General features: G+C 43.6%; 1 protein-coding gene across 1 annotated transcript in view; it reads left to right on the top strand.

The window, feature by feature from the left end:
• Positions 1–289: 289 nt before the first annotated feature.
• COG7 (component of oligomeric golgi complex 7) overlaps positions 290–16,065 on the top strand; it is a gene marked incomplete at its 5' end in the record, with an annotated part of 86,736 nt that continues 70,960 nt past the window's right edge. The window contains 4 exons of the mRNA XM_079719616.1: positions 290–458; positions 7,349–7,497; positions 7,805–7,921; positions 9,316–9,484. Of these exons, the coding sequence (XP_079575742.1) occupies positions 290–458; positions 7,349–7,497; positions 7,805–7,921; positions 9,316–9,484 (604 nt within the window). The remainder of the gene's footprint in view (positions 459–7,348; positions 7,498–7,804; positions 7,922–9,315; positions 9,485–16,065) is intronic.

Below are 16,065 nucleotides of genomic sequence, written 5' to 3'. Positions count from 1 at the left end.
CACCCTCTGGCCGCCAGCCCGCCGCGCTTCCCGGAAAGCAGGCAGTCACTGTAGTAACAACCACCTACTTCCGGAAGAAGTACGGCGCGCGGCGAGGGTCAATCCCAGCCGTACACATCAGCGAGTTGACCGAGGAGCAGTGGAGACGCTAGTTGCCGGCGCCGTCAATCCCGGCCCGCCGCCTCCCAGACCCGCGCGGGTGCTCTCGCAGGGCCGCTCGCTTCTGCAGCCTCGCGGACACCCAGAGCCAGCCCTTCAGGCCTGGACGCTGGGGTGCGGCGGTGCAGCCATGGACTTCTCCAAGTTCCTTGCCGAAGACTTCGACGTGAAGGAGTGGATCAACGCGGCCTTTAGGGCTGGCCCCAAGGAGGTAGCGGCCGGGAAGGCGGACAGCCACGCGGCCACCTTGGTGATGAAGCTTCAGCTGTTCATCCAGGAGGTGAACCACGCCGTGGAAGGTGAGCGGCCGGGCAGAGCTCTCAGACGGGCCCGGGGCCCCGGGGGTTGCACGTAGTGGGCAGTAAACGTCGGCGCCTCCCATGGAGAGCGAGCGAGCCCTGCTCCGGTTCTCCCGCAGTCTTTACGGGGATATCCAGGAGAAGGTCTCAGCCCGCTACTCCTCTCTCTCTGCAACACTTGCGGACTTGGGATCTTGGTTTTCCACCTCTGGCGGTGCTCTCAAGTTTCCTTTTAAAACTTAAAAGAGCGAATTTTAAGAATATTAGATAATAGTCAACTGATGCTTATATTTGGCAAAAAAACATATAGAAGGTGTATAGGAATGACAAATCTTGGAAACATTGTTTTAATGGATTTACAAAATTATTTTATTGAAGTATAATTGATTTACAATATTGTGTTAATTTCTACTGTACAGCAAAGTGATTCAGTTATATATATATATATATATATATACATATATATATATATATATATATATATATATATATATACACATTCTTTTTCATATTCTTTTCCATTATGGTTTATCACAGGATATTGAATATAGGTCCCTGGGCTATACAGTAGGACCTTGTTGTTTATCCATCCTGTATATAATAGTTTGCATCCGCTAATCCCAAACTCCCAATCCAACCCTCCCCCACCGCCCCTGTTTTAGTGGATCTTTATGTCAGTGGGAAGATGGGCTGTCCTGACGGGAGACTTTTAAGTATCGAATTCACTAACCAGAATAGTGAATTATAAAAAATAACACACCAGAACCATTTCATTAACTCCTCGACCTGGTTTTCATTCACTGTATGTTTATTCAGTGCATACTGCAGCCAGTCTCTCTGCTCGGCTCTGTGGGAAAGAGGCTCAGACCGCCCACACTGGGAGCTTATGGTCCTGTAAATAGAACTTTGTTTTATAGATGCGTCCACTGTTTAAGAAAAGGTGGAGGTGGGGGGACGCTTTATTTCACTGCAGATTCTTTATTGTACTTTGCATCTTTTAGTAATTATTGAGCATCTACTATGCACCTGTCAAGAAATGAGTGCTGGGGATGAAAAGTTTACCTTTCTAGAGCTGCCCTGTGGGGAGCATACGTGAACTGTTTAATTACAGTGAAGGGTGGCTTTACTGAGAGTAGAACCGGAAGCTGAGAGCTGGATGAAGGAAGCAATTATCTCTTGTCTGGGAGAATCATAAAGGACTTTTCCCTGTGTTAGGCCTTGAAGGAAGACCTCACAGGCCCAAGATGGGGAGGACATTAATAATAATATAATAGCAAATATCTGAGTCCTTGGTATGAGTCAGGCACTGTTTTAAGTACTTTATGTGCATTAACTAAGTGGTTCTCAACAGGGGTGGTGGGACTTCCCTGGTCCGCCTGCCAATGCAAGGGACACGGGTTCAATCCCTGGTCCGGGAAGATCCCACATGCCGCAGAGCAACTAAGCCCCTGCGCCACAACTACTGAGCCTGCGCTCTGGAGCCCGTGAGCCACAATTACTGAGCCTGCGTGCCTAGAGCCCATGCTCCGCAACAAGAGAAGCCACCACAATGAGAAACCCATGCACTGCAAGGAAGACTAGCACCCGCTCGCCAAAACTAGAGAAAGCCCGCGTGCAGCAACAAAGACCCAAATCAGCCAAAAACAAAAACAAAAACAAAAAATCTGCCTTCCAGTGCACAGGATGCAGGCTTGATCCCTGGTCGGGGAACTAAGATCCCACATGCTGCGGGGCAACTAAGCCCACACACTGCAACTACTGAACTCGCGCACCTCAATGAGAGAGACTGTGTGCTGCAAACTACAGAGCCCATGCGCCACAACTAGAGAGAGAAAACCCATACGCCACAACTAGAGGGAAGCCCGCACCGCAACAAAATATCCCACACGCCTCAACGAAGAAGACCCCAGTGCTGCAACTAAGACCCGATGCAGCCAAAAAAAATTTTTTTAATAAATAAATAATCCTTGCATGATCTGGCTCCTGCCAACGTCTCCAACCTAAGAATAGATATTGTTCAACATTGTATCTCCAGACCCTGGAAAACAGTTTGTGCCCGATAAATATCCACTGACTGAATAAATGAACAAATCAGTCCTCCTATTAGAGTTCCTCAACAACTCCTGTTTGAGCCTCTGCAATAACTTCACTGCAGACTTGGGACCTTGTTTCATTGTCCATAAAAATAAAGCTTTAAACCTCCGAAGGCTTCTCACTGCCCACGGGATGAAATGCAAACCTTCAGGATGGGCAAAGCACCTTTCACAATTTGATCCTAACCTACTTTTCTACCTTATCTCCAGCAGAAGTTCCCCCCATGAAAGTGCAGTCCTTCAATAATAATAATACTAATGACTAATATTTATTGATGTTATTGATGAAGCTCTGTTTGAACTTCCCGCCTTTCTCTGGACTGGTTAGGCCTTTTTATACCCACATGCCTCTGCATGTTCCCTCTCCCTTTAATACCAGAGAGGTAGTAAAGTATAATGGATAAGAGCCTGGGATCTGGAACCAGTTGCCTGGATTCAAATCCAGACTCCCCATTCATTAGCAACATGATGCTGGGCAAGTTACTGACCTCAGCCGCAGTTTCTACAACTATAAAGTGGGAATAATAACTATGCCTACCTCTAAGGATTACTGTCATTTTAAAATTAGATAATCATGCCAAGGGGAGGGGGCACTATTAACAGTTTGGCCAGGACACTTCTTCATTGCTCAGGACTCTCCCAAGCACTGCAGGACATTAAGCACTGTTGGGTCATTTCCACTAAATATCCTACCATAGCAACAACTAAAAAATTCCTACCAACTTCCAAATATGGGGGGGGGGGGAGCGTGCAGGGGTGGCATTACCACCTCTGTTTTCTTTGGTTTTTTTTTTTTTATTTTATAAAATTATTTATTTATTTATTTATTTATTTATTTTTGGCTGCATTGGGTCCTCGTTGCTGCGCGCAGGCTTTCTCTAGTTGTGGCGAGCAGGGGCTACTCTTCATTGCAGTGTGTGGGCTTCTCATTGCAGTGGCTTCTCTTGTTGCGGAGCATGGGCTCTAGGCGTGGAGCATGGGCTCTAGGCGCACAGGCTTCAGTAGTTGTGGCACGTGGGCTCAGTAGTTGTGGCTTGCGGGCTCTAGAGCGCAGGCTCAGTAGCTGTGGTGCACGGGCTTAGTTGCTCCGTGGCATGTGGGATCTTCCCAGACCAGGGCTCGAACCCCTGTTCCCTGCATTGGCAGGCAGATTCTTAACCACTGTGCCACCAGGGAAGTTCCTCTTTGTTTTTTTTTGTTTTGTTTTGGCTGCACTGCACAGCATGTAGGATCTTAGTTCCCCAACCAGGGATCAAACCCGCGCCCCCTGCAGTGGAAGTACAGATTCTTTTTTTTTTTTTTTTAATTGTTTTTAATTCTTTTTTTTTTTTTGAATGCAGGGATTTTTTTTCAAATTTTTTTTAGTTCTTTTATTTACTTTTAATTTATTCATTTTTTAAATTTTTGGCTGTGTTTGGTCTTCGTTGCTGTGCGCGGGCTTTCTCTAGTTGTGGCGTGCAGGGGCTACTCTTTGTTGTGGTGCACGGGCTTCTCATTGTGGTGGCTTCTCTTGTTGCGGAGCACGGGCTCTAGGTGCGTGGGCTTCAGTAGTTGTGGCACACGGGTTCAGTAGTTGTGGCTCTCAGGCTCTAGAGCGCAGGCTCGGTAGATGTGGCGTACAGGCTTAGTTGCTCTGTGGCATGTGGGATCTTCCCGGACCAGGGCTTGAACCCGTGTCCCCTGCATTGGTAGTCAGATTCTTAACCACTGCTCCACCAGGGAAGCCCAGAAGCACAGATTCTTAACCACTGCTCCACCAGTGGGAAGTCCCCATGCAGGGATTTTAATGTCACATTAAAGAGTTTGGATTTGGTTTAAAATTAGTGTAATGGGAAGGTACTGGAGGATTTTTAAGCAGGGGAATGAGATGGTTTGATTTATGTCCCCATTCAGGAGACTATGGCTGTCGTCCAGAAGAGAGGTGACAGTGGCTTCATCTGAGGTTATAGCATTAGAGATGGTGAGAAATGGGTAGATTTAAGGTATTTTTTAGGAGGAAGAAAGGGGAGAACTTGCTGATGGGTTGGAATGAGGGATGAGAGGGGAAGAAAATCAAGACTGATGGCAGGGGCTTCCCTGGTGGCGCAGTGGTTGAGAATCTGCCTGCTAATGCAGGGGACACGGGTTCGAGCCCTGGTCTGGGCAGATCCCACATGCCGCGGAGCAACTAGGCCCGTGAGCCACAACTACTGAGCCTGTGCGTCGGGAGCCTGTGCTCCGCAACAAGAGAGGCCGCGACAGTGAGACAGTGAGAGGCCCGCGCACCGCGATGAAGAGTGGCCCCCGCTTGCCACAACTAGAGAAAGCCCTCGCACAGAAACAAAGACCCACCACAGCCAAAAGTAAATAAATAAACAAATGTGGGGTTAAAAAAAAAAAAAAAAAGACTGATGGCAGGTTGTTGAACTGAGCACCTGGATGGAGGTGCCAAGTGTTCAGCAATGTTGAGAGAATTTGTAGTAAACATCATAACCCACTGCCTAGATTCTACAGTGAGCAGTGTGCTGTTCTCGCTTTATCACAGTTCTATCCATCCCTCTCTCCATCCATTTGTCCATCTTATTTTTGACTTTGAAATAAATCAGTATTTCAGAGTAAGTTACAGACATCGGTACACTTCACCCCTAGACATTTCAGTTGGAACCCTAAAAATTATAGAGTTCAATACTTGTTTACGGCTCTTTTTTTTTTACTAGATAAAATTTATTTAAGGTGAAATGGAGGGACCTTATCTGATAAGTTTGGGTTTTGACAGATGTATACGGCTAGTGTAACCCAACCCCCCATCAAGATGTAGAATGTTACCATCACTTCGGGAGGAGCCCCAGTCCCCTTTCACAGGGAGATTTGGCCCGTACCCTCCCAGAGGCAACCACTGGAGGTGAGAGTTCGTTTGTTTGTTTTGATTTTTTTTGGCCACACTGCAAGGCTCATGGTGTCTTAGTTCCCCAACTGGGGATCGAACCCAAGCCCTCTGCAGTGGAAGTGTGGAGTTCTAACCACTGGACCGCCAGGGAATTCCCAGGAGGTGATAGTTTTAAAATGGATACTAGAAAGAATTAAATTTATGTGTGGGCGTGCTGTGGAGAGGGAAGAAGAGGTTCACAGGGAACCAGCCAGACGTGAAGAGTGACTCTGAGGTTCCATAGGCAGGGGGCCAGGCTGGGACCATGACAGTGCTGTAAAAATCAGTGCTGTAGAAATCACTGTTCCCTGGTGGCACAGTGGTTAAGAATCCGTCTGCCAATGCAGGGGACAAGGGTTCGAGCCCTGGTCCGGGAGGATCCCACATGCCGCGGAGCAACTAAGCCCGTGCGCCACAACTACTGAAACCCATGCACCTGGAGCCCGTGCTCCACAAGAGAAGCCACCGCGATGAGAAGCCCGTGCACCGCAGCAAAGAGTAGCCCCCGCTTGTAGCAACTAGAGAAAGCCCGCGTGCAGCAACGAAGACCCAACGCAGCCAAAAATAAAATTAAATTAAAAAAAAATCAGTGAAGTCTCTGTGCCTCGAAGAACTCTTTGTTCTGCCTTTGTTTTCTTAAAACTTTACTTAAGGTCAGTGCTGGAGATAGATTGTTATTTTATGGCAGAGCTGGATGAACAGGTTCCCGAAGCACGTCTTCAAGATGTTAAGGTTCCGTTCAGTGCAGTGGTGGAGCAGAAGGCTCTGGACTTCTTTGGTTGATTCCCCAGCGAATTGCTGTTTAAAGGGCCAAAGGGTTATGCTGTTAACCCTCCTGTTTCCAGATAACACATCATGGTCTGCAAGGATTTTCAGATTTTATTCTACACTTGGGATGCCTGTTAAAAAAATGCAGGTTCCTTGATCTTACTTGATTTTCTACCAGGATTCCTGAATAAGAATCTCTGGCAGGTGGCCTGGGGACCTGCATTTTAACTGCATTCCAGCTGATGCTGGTCGTCTGTGGACTACTTTTCTTTTTTTTTTTTTTTTTGCAGTACACGGGCCTCTCACTGTTGTGGCCTCTCCCGTTGCGGAGCACAGGCTCCGGACGTGCAGGCTCAGTGGCCATGGCTCACGGGCCCAGCCGCTCCGTGGCATGTGGGATCTTCCCGGACCGGGGCACGAACCCCTGTCCCCTGCATCGGCAGGCGGACTCTGAACCACTGCGCCACCAGGGAAGCCCTGTGGACTACATTTTGAAAAGACTGTGGAAAGCAGACATTGGGTCCAGACACACGTTAGTTTCAGTTCTGAAATCTTGGGCAACTTACTTAACCTCTTCTGAGACTTAGTTTTCTATCTGTAAGAGGTGGCTGCTAATGATTGCCGTGGACATTAGGTGATATAATGTATATAAAGCACCTGGTGCAGAGCTGGCATTTACCACTGTCACATTCCTCCATTCTCCTTCCTTGAAAAGGGAGTTGCTTGGGAGTTCCCTGGCGGTCCAGAGGTTAGAACTCGGTGCTTTCACTGCCAGGGTCCAGATTCAATCCCTGGTTGGGGACCTAAGATCCCACAAGCCATGTGGTGTGGCCAAAACAAAAAAACAAAAAAAAACCCCAAGGAGTTGTATTAAGAAGCAGCTGATGTTGGGTCAGGTTGACAGTTTATTCACAGGGCCCTCACCATCGTTCTGGGGAAGACAGGGTCCCGGCAGAGGCCAGCTCTGCGCCTCTCCCCCACCCCCCACAACTTTCCACAGGCTCAGAAAACCGCGTGGTTGGTAGTGCCTTAGGGAAGACTTGCTTCCTGCCGTCTGATTTATTCATATTGTTCACTGGTGAGTGATCCGACGTTCACCTTTGGTTCTTGGGTTCTTGCTGCAGAAACAAGTCACCAGGCCCTTCAGAACATGCCCAAAGTGCTCCGTGATGTAGAAGCCCTTAAACAGGAGGCATCTTTTCTGAAAGAACAAATGATTCTTGTCAAGGAGGACATTAAAAAATTTGAACAGGACACATCTCAGTCGATGCAGGTATTTTGGCTCCTGTCCTAAGTGTTGACTCTTGTTTTTGGAAGATGTTCACTTTCCTAGTGGGAGGTCAACCTTAACTCAGAATTCTGCCAAGCACTCAGGCTACTCTTTTGTTTGTTCCTTTCAGCTTATTCATCTCTCTTTAGCACCGCTGAACAATTTAGCCATGTAATCGGTGTTGTACGGGGTACAGAGGCTCCCTAAAGGCAGGAGCATGCCACGATACTTATGTTTCGAGTCACTGATGGAAGGTAGAGGAAATGGAACTGCCACTTCTTTAGTGTTCGACCCCTCATTTCTCTTCTAGGTATTGGTAGAAATCGACCAGGTGAAGTCCCGAATGCAGCTTGCCGCAGAATCTCTTCAAGAAGCCGACAAATGGAGCACACTGAGTGCTGATATCGAGGAGACATTTAAGACTCAAGTAGGTTTCTTGTTTACGAGATGTTGTGACATCTCTTTAAGCAGGAACTTGAGGTTTGGAGAAACAAATGAGCCAGCTATGCCACTCACAATCAGAGGGGCTAGTAAATAGCCAGGTGTGGGAATATTCAGGCATAGGTTGGGGGTGATCTGAGACTGCTCTGAGTTTTTCCACCTTCTTTAGTTTGTATCATCTGCTTGACTGAAGCGTTTTAGTCACAAAAGTGAGTTCAGTAAAAGCTTAAAAATGCAGAGAAAATGGAGTAAATGGGAGTGTGGGACTTGGGCAGGGGTGCCCTACACACCGTGGGACCTTAGCAAGTTACTTCACCCTCCTTGGATAGCAAAGTGTGGAAAATAGTGTTTTTTTTTTTTTTTTTCGGTACGCGGGCCTCTCACTGTTGTGGCCTCTCCCGTTGTGGAGCACAGGCTCCGGACGCGCAGGCTCAGCGGCCATGGCTCACGGGCCCAGCCGCTCTGTGGCATGTGGGATCTTCCCAGACCCATGAACCCGTGTCCCCTGCATCGGCAGGTGGACTCTCAACCACTGCGCCACCAGGGAAGCCCCAAAATAGTGATATTTTTGATACCTGGTTGTAAGTATGAAGTAAGATGATATCTTAGGAAAAACTTTTGTTTTCAATTGTAAAGCAAAATGAATTATCTCTTTTGCTATTTAAAAAAAAAACTTTAAAAAGTTTTTTAAAAGTTCTAAATGCACATGGGAAAAATTGAGTAAACAGGAATAAACAGTGAAAAATAAGTCTTTCTCATAGTTCTGACCCTCCCAATCCCCTAATTTCCCTTCTAAATACAGACCCTGTTGTCAGCTCTGTGCCTGTTCTTCTAGATAAACGCACACACATATATGTTCCTTGCCCTGTTTTTCCCCCACAAATGGTAGCGCATTGTGAATACTGCTTCGCACGTTTTTTTTTCAGTCAACAATCTATTATTCTGTCAGTTATTGTTACCTTTTTTTTTTTTAATTTTATTTATTATTTTTGGCTGCGTTGGGTCTTCATTGCTGTGCCCGGGCTTTCTCTAGTTGTGGCGAGCGGGGGCTACTCTTCGTTGCAGTGTGTGGGCTTCTCATTGCGGTGGCTTCTCTTGTTGGGGAACACAGGCTCTAGGCACGTGGGCTTCGGTAGTTGTGGCGCTCGGGCTCAGTAGTTGTGGCTCGCGGGCTCTAGAGCGCAGGCTCAGTAGTTGTGGCACACGGGCTTAGTTGCTCTGCGGCTTGTGGGATCTTCCCGGACCAGGGCTTGAACCCGTGTCCCCTGCATTGGCAGGCAAATTCTTAACTGCTGACCCACCAGGGAAGCCCTGTCCATTCTTAATTGAAGTAGCAGGGGTGTTTTAACATAAATATCCTCTATTCTGGTCTTTTTATAGGACATAGCTGTGATTTCTGCCAAGCTCACAGGTATGCAGAATAGCCTAATGATGCTTGTTGATACACCAGACTACTCAGAAAAATGTGTGCACTTGGAGGCGTTGAAGAACAGGCTGGAGGCCTTGGCCAGCCCCCAGATTGTAGCAGCATTCACATCTCAGTCTGTAGGTGAGTGCTGGCCATTTATCATCTCTCTGTACACCTCTTCATGAAGGTAAGGCTTTCCGAATCTTCAATCTTTAGAATGTCTTAATGTTGATTAAATTATGTAGATTGGAAGTCAATCTGTAGCTTTATGGTGGTTGCCTTTTCTTCAAAATTTTACATGAACTTTTTCAAAATACAGAAAAGTTGAAATAACCATCAGTGAACACACCATCTAGATCCTAGTGTTAGCATTTGCCACATTTGCTTTATCACATATCTACCCACCTATTCACCTATCTATCCATCCACCTTATTTTTTTTAATGCATTTCAAAGTAAGTTGCAGACATCAGTATACTTCACTCCTAAACACTTTAGCATTCATATCAATAACTAGAGTTCAGTGTTGGTTTATGATTCTTTCTTTTTTTGTGGTAAAGGTTACATTTAGAAAAATGTACAAATCTTAAGTGTACCATTTGATGAGTTTTGACGCTGATCAAGACCATTATGATGCTGTGTTATTTTCCAGTGATTTTTTTCAACAAATAAGTTTATCTAACTCCCTTTCCATTTCATCCACAAAACTATTGGTTAAACAAGAAGCAGCAGCTGTTTTCTTACCTTCACAGCTATTTACATTGGCAGAATGTAGTCTGTATCCACTGCCCTGCTTCCTGCGCTCTTGCTCATATATCACGCAAGCCCCTCTACTCTGGGGTTAATGTTCTCCTGAACCTGTTCTGTTGAAGGTCTCCAACAGCTGTATCATCACCACACCCCAAGGCCTAATATCACTTTATTACTTTTCTGCATCTTTTTTTTTTTAATTTTTATTTTATTTATTTATTTTTGGCTGTGTTGGGTCTTCGTTGCCGCACGTGGGCTTTCTCTAGTGGTGGTGAGCGGGGCCTGCTCTTCGTTGTGGTGCACGGGCTTCTCATTGCAGTGGCTTCTCTTGTTGCGGAGCACGGGCTCTAGGTGCCCAAGCTTCAGTAGTTGTGGCACGCGGGCTTCAGTAGTTGTGGCTCGTGGTCACATAGAGCGCATGCTCAGTAGTTGTGGCGCACGGGCTTAGTTGCTTCGCGGCATGTGGGATCTTCCCAGACCAGGGATCGAACCTGTGTCCCTTGCATTGGCAGGCAGATTTTTCTCCACTGCACCACCAGGGAAGCCCTACTTTTCTGTTTCTCATTGTCAACAACAGTTAACAATGTTTTTTACTCCCTCCTGTTCTGAGAATGCTTTCTTCCCTTGGCTTCTGAGATGTAGCATCGATTTTCTTTATATAATGGTACATTTCCAATGGTGAAATTAAATCATAAGAAGTTCTGATACCTTTGTTTTTCTAGTTTGTTTAAAATTTATTTTTTTATTGAGGTAACATTGGTTTATAACATTATGTAAGTTTCATGTGTACAGCATTGTATTTCTACTTCTGTATACACTACGGCATGCTCGCCACCAAAACTTTAGTTTCCGTCCATCACCATACAGTTGATCCCCTTTACCAATTTCGCCCTCCTGGTGCCCCATCCCCTCTGGAAACCACTATTCTCTTCTCTGTATCTAAGTGTTTGTTTTTATTTGGTTTGGTTTTTTCATTTATTTTGTTTGTTTTTTATATTCCACATTTGAGTGAAATCATACGTTATTTGTCTTTGTCCATCTGACTTATTTCACTAAGCATAATACTCTCAAGGTCTATGCTTGTCGCAAATGGTAAGATTTTATCTTTCTATTTTATGGCTGAGTAGTATTCCACTATATATATCGCTTCTCCTTTATCCAATCACCTGTTGATGGGCACTTAAGTTGGTTACATATCTTGGCTATTGTAAATAATGCAGCAGTGAGAAGTGCTGATATCTTAAGAGTTCTGATTGATGTTTTATTTTGTTTTAGGATGGGTGAGCCTAGGCTTTAATAATTAAGAAAAGTCTATAGCTAGATAATTATATATGAATATGCAGACATGTGCACATGTAAATTCTTATCATACATAAAAACGTTATAAAATTTCAGTATGCTGAGTTTGACCATGCAATTTATTATTAAACTAGGACACTTTTGAGAGGAAAAGGGAGTGCTTTCAATAATGCAGCTGGGGCAACAGGTGTAAACCAAGACTGTCCTGGGCCAGCTGGGGCATATAGTCACCCCTGTACCCATACAGTATAGAACCCTTGGAGAATGACCCTCTGGATAGTTGAGTTTTCAGTGTGGGTGAGAGCAGCTTAACCTCCTCATTCTGAACAGTAACACTATCTTCCCTCCAAAGATGGTTTCTTTCCACTCCAGTTCTCTCGATAGTCAAGGCCTGCAAAGGTTTGGCCTCCCTTGCTCTGGTGGTGAGGTCACACCAAAGTGGGGCCCTCTTGGAACTCAGCCCTGGAGAGTTGTGTATGTCTCTTCCCAGGAGCGAGTCATCTCTTTTGTAATCCCTGTGCTGTTCAGTAACTCCAAAGACAGAAACAAGTCTCAGTCAGTACTTGATACTATCCTGTTAGGTAATTTAATTTAATTTAATTTTAATTTTATTTTTATTTTTTTGGTAATTTTAAAAAGGTAAATATTGTCAAATTTTATTAAATGGCCTTTTAGCATCTATCAAGATTGAGTGTGTTATTTTTATTTCCTCTGACCTACCAACATGGCAAATCACATTAATAGCATTCCTAATTTTACATCATTCTTACAATTCAAGAACAAGCCCTACTTGTTCACCGTGTGTGTGTGTGTGTGTGTGTGTGTGTGAGAATATACTACTAGATATTTGCTGATATTTTATTTATTTATTTTTTGGCCATGCTGCGAGGCTTTGTGGGATCTTAGTTCCCTGACCAGGGATCGAACCTGGGCCCAAAGAAGTGAAAGCGCAGTACATAACCACTGGACTGCCAGGGAATTCCCCTGAAATTTTACTTAAAAATTTTATTTATTTATTTAGTTTTATTTTTATTTATTTATTTTTTAAATTTATTTATTTATTTTTGGCTGTGTTGGGTCTTCATTTCTGTGCGAGGGCTTTCTCTAGTTGTGGCAAGTGGGGGCCACTCTTCATCGCGGTGCGCGGGCCTCACTGTCGCGGCCTCTCTTGTTGCGGAGTGCAGGCTCCAGACGCGCAGGCTCAGTAGCTGTGGCTCACGGGCCCAGTTGCTCCGCGGCATATGGGATCTTCCCAGACCAGGGCTCGAACCTGTCTCCCCTGCATTGGCAGGCAGATTCTCAACCACTGCGCCACCAGGGAAGCCCTACTTAAAATTTTTAAGTTGAGGTCCTGTAAGTGAATATCTCTGTTAGGTCTTAGTATCATGATTGTGTTGGCTTCACAAAAACAACTGGGACCATTTCATTCTTTCTTACTATTAGGATTTAAGTAGCATTTTTATCAAATATTGCCATGGCCCCATTGAAGGCTTTCTGTCTGCAGTTCAGCTTGGGTATAAGCATGAGGACCTCTGCCTTCTTTTTTGTTTGTATTTGCTTTACTGTGTCTTTGCCTATTTTGTCTTAACCCTCAAACTTCCTGAGATGTTTTATTTTAGACTTGTCTGTTGGAGATGGCACATAGTTGAATTGTATTTTTTGATCTAATCCTGGTATTTCTTTTTTAATCAGTGACTATCCCATTTAGGTTTTTTTTTTAACAGAAATTTCCAGTCTTACATGTTTCTATTTTTATATTTTCTTCTTTATGTTTCTGTTTCTTTTGATCTCTATATTTTGCTATGTTTTCTTTGTGTTTTTTTCTCATGGATAACTTGAAAGATACATAACTTGTTTTTAGTTTTACTGGTGATTTATGACGTCAAATAATAAACTAAATTTTTTTCTCAGTTTATCAACCTTGTAAATGAAACAATATGATTCCCTCAATTAGTGCATTTACACTCCTCTCCCTGTCTCCCACCCTTCACCCTCCTCCTGCCCTATTCTAGAATATTGCATAGTCTAGAATTTTTCTTCATGGTATACCATCAAATTAATAATTTTTTTATCATGTAGCTTTCTCTCTGAAATGTAAACATTATAAAATTTTTGTGTTTTATAATATTTTATTTTTATATAACTGTTTTATAACCAAAAATTTCCATGGTTGTCTATGCTTAATATCATGTTTTTAAATGGATTCAGTCTCATTTCCAGACTTTTCATCCCACATTTTCCCCATTTGTTAATTCTTTTTTCTTTTCTTTTCTTTTCTTTTTTTGGCCATGCCGCGTGGCCCGCGGGATCCTAGTTCCCTGACCAGGAGTGGAACCCAGGCCCTCGGCAGTGAGAGCATCGAGTCCTAACCACTGGACCACCAGGGAATTCCCTGTTAATTCTTTATTTTGAGGCTTCTCTTCATTAGCAGGATTCTGTTTTTAAGGAGACTTTTTTTTCCCTCAGGAAGGGCATGGGGATCATATGTATATCCTTGGTATTTAAGTAAAGAATGTGTTTTTATTGCTTTTCCATGTAGAAAAGAATGACTGCTTTTGGAATTCTTGGTTCATACTATTTTTCCTTCAGAAGTCTAGAGACGTTGCTTCCTTGTCTTCTGCCAGCTATATTCTGATGTTCAGTATGACACTGGCCTGCCTATTTTTTTCTTTGTACGTAGTTTATTTTCCTTGAATAGTTAAAATAGGGTGGGCAAACATTTTCTGTAAAGGGCCAGATAATAAATTTTGGGGCTTTGTGGGGCATATGGTCTGTAGCACAAATCAGTTGTGGCACGAAAACTCATATGTAAATGAATGAGCTTCACTGTGTTCCAATAACATTTTATTTACAAAAACAATTGGCAACTTGGCTCATAGTTTGCTGACTTCTGAGATTCTTCCTTTTACCCTGTAGTTTAGTTACTTTACTAGGTTATTTTTCTATTTTGAAAATTTTTAATGTTTTCTGGAACATAGTATCTTATTTGCTGATTCATATTTTTCTTCATTTCTAGAAAATTTCTTTCTTAAAAGACTTTTTCTTCTATTTCATTTATTTTCTTTTTCATTTTTGAGAACATCAACTATCTGTTCATTAACTCTTCCTTTCCCCCCTCAACATATAATATTGGTCTATTTTGGCTCTTTGCCAACAATCTCCTCTCCTCAGTAGTCTGTTATTTTTCAAAAGTCTGTCTTCCATTTGATCAATAGCATTTTCTAAAGTATGTGTTCTGCTCTTTGTTCTTCTAATTAATTTTTAATTCATAATATCATTATTTATTTCCTAATTTTTTTTCTTATCTCTGCCAGCCTCCCTTTATATCTCATTGTGATACCTTAGATCCTATTGAAGAAAGCGTATACCTTGTGTAATTTCCTTGAGAATGTGAAGCAGTTGTAGTGTAAAATTTTCTCCTCTTACCTAAGGTAAATTTTTGAAGTGCTCTCTCTTTTAAGAAAAGTTTTTTTAAATTTCAGTTTTGTTTTTTATTATTTATTTTTAATTAGTTAATTAATTAAATTTATTTTTTGGGCTGTGCCTGGTCTTTTTTAAAATTTTTTATTTATTTATTTATTTTATGTATCTATTTTGGCTGCTTTGGGTCTTCATTACTGTGCTTGGGCTTTCTCTAGTTGCGGCGAGTTTGTTGGGGTGTGCAGGCTTCTCATTGCGGTGGCTTCTCTTGTTGCAGAGCACGGGCTCTAGGCACGCAGGCTCAGTAGTTGTGGAGCACGGGCATAGTTGCTCCGCAGCATGTGGGATCTTCCCAGACCAGGGCTCGAACCTGTGTCCCCTGCAATGGCAGGCAGATTCTTAACCACGGCGCCACAAGGGAAGCCCTGTGTCTGGTCTTAGTTGCAGCACACAGGGTCTTCGTTGTGGCGCGGGCTCTTCATTGTGGCATGTGGGCATCTCTCTAGTTGTGGCGTGCAGGCTTCTGTCTAGTTGTGGCATGCAGGCTTCTGTCTAGTTGTGGCGCACGGGCTTAGTTGCCCTGCAGCACTTGGGATCTTAGTTCCCCAACCAGGGATCGAACCTGCGTCCCCTGCAGTGGAAGGCAGATTCTTTACCACTGGACCACCAGGGAAGTCCCTAAATTTCAATTTTAAATCCAAGGTCATGAGGCTTTTCCTTTGTGTTTTTTTCCTAAGAGTTTTATAGTTTTAGCTCTTACATTTAGGTTGTTGAGCCATTCTAAGTTAATTTTTGTATATGGTACAAGGTAAGGGTCCAACTTCTTTCTTTGGCATGTGGACATCCAGTTTTCTGAGCAACATTTTTTTTTCCTGAGCACATTTGTTAAAAGGACTGTCCTTTCCCCATTGAATGGTCTTGACGTCCTTGTTGAAAATTATTTGACCATGTATGTGAAGGTTATTTCTGGGCCCTTTATTCTGTTCCATTAGGCTATATATATGTCTGTCCTTATGCCAGTACCACATAGTTTTGATTATTGTTGCTTTATAGTAACTTGAAATCATGGATTGTGAATCCACCAACGTTGCCCTTCTTTTTCAAGATTGTTTTGGCTATTTGGGGGTCCCTTGAAATTCCATGTGAATTTTAGAGTGGGTTTTTCTGTTTCTCCAGAGAACACCATTGAACACCATTTTGGAAGGGATTACATTGAATCTGTAGATGGCTTTGGTAGTATTATCATCTTAACAA

Source organism: Hyperoodon ampullatus (assembly GCF_949752795.1).
Source record: "Hyperoodon ampullatus genome assembly, chromosome: 14".
NCBI classification, from domain to species: domain Eukaryota; kingdom Metazoa; phylum Chordata; class Mammalia; order Artiodactyla; family Ziphiidae; genus Hyperoodon; species Hyperoodon ampullatus.
The sequence above is the reverse complement of the archived record's forward strand: the minus strand, read 5'-3'. Positions and strand labels throughout refer to the sequence as shown.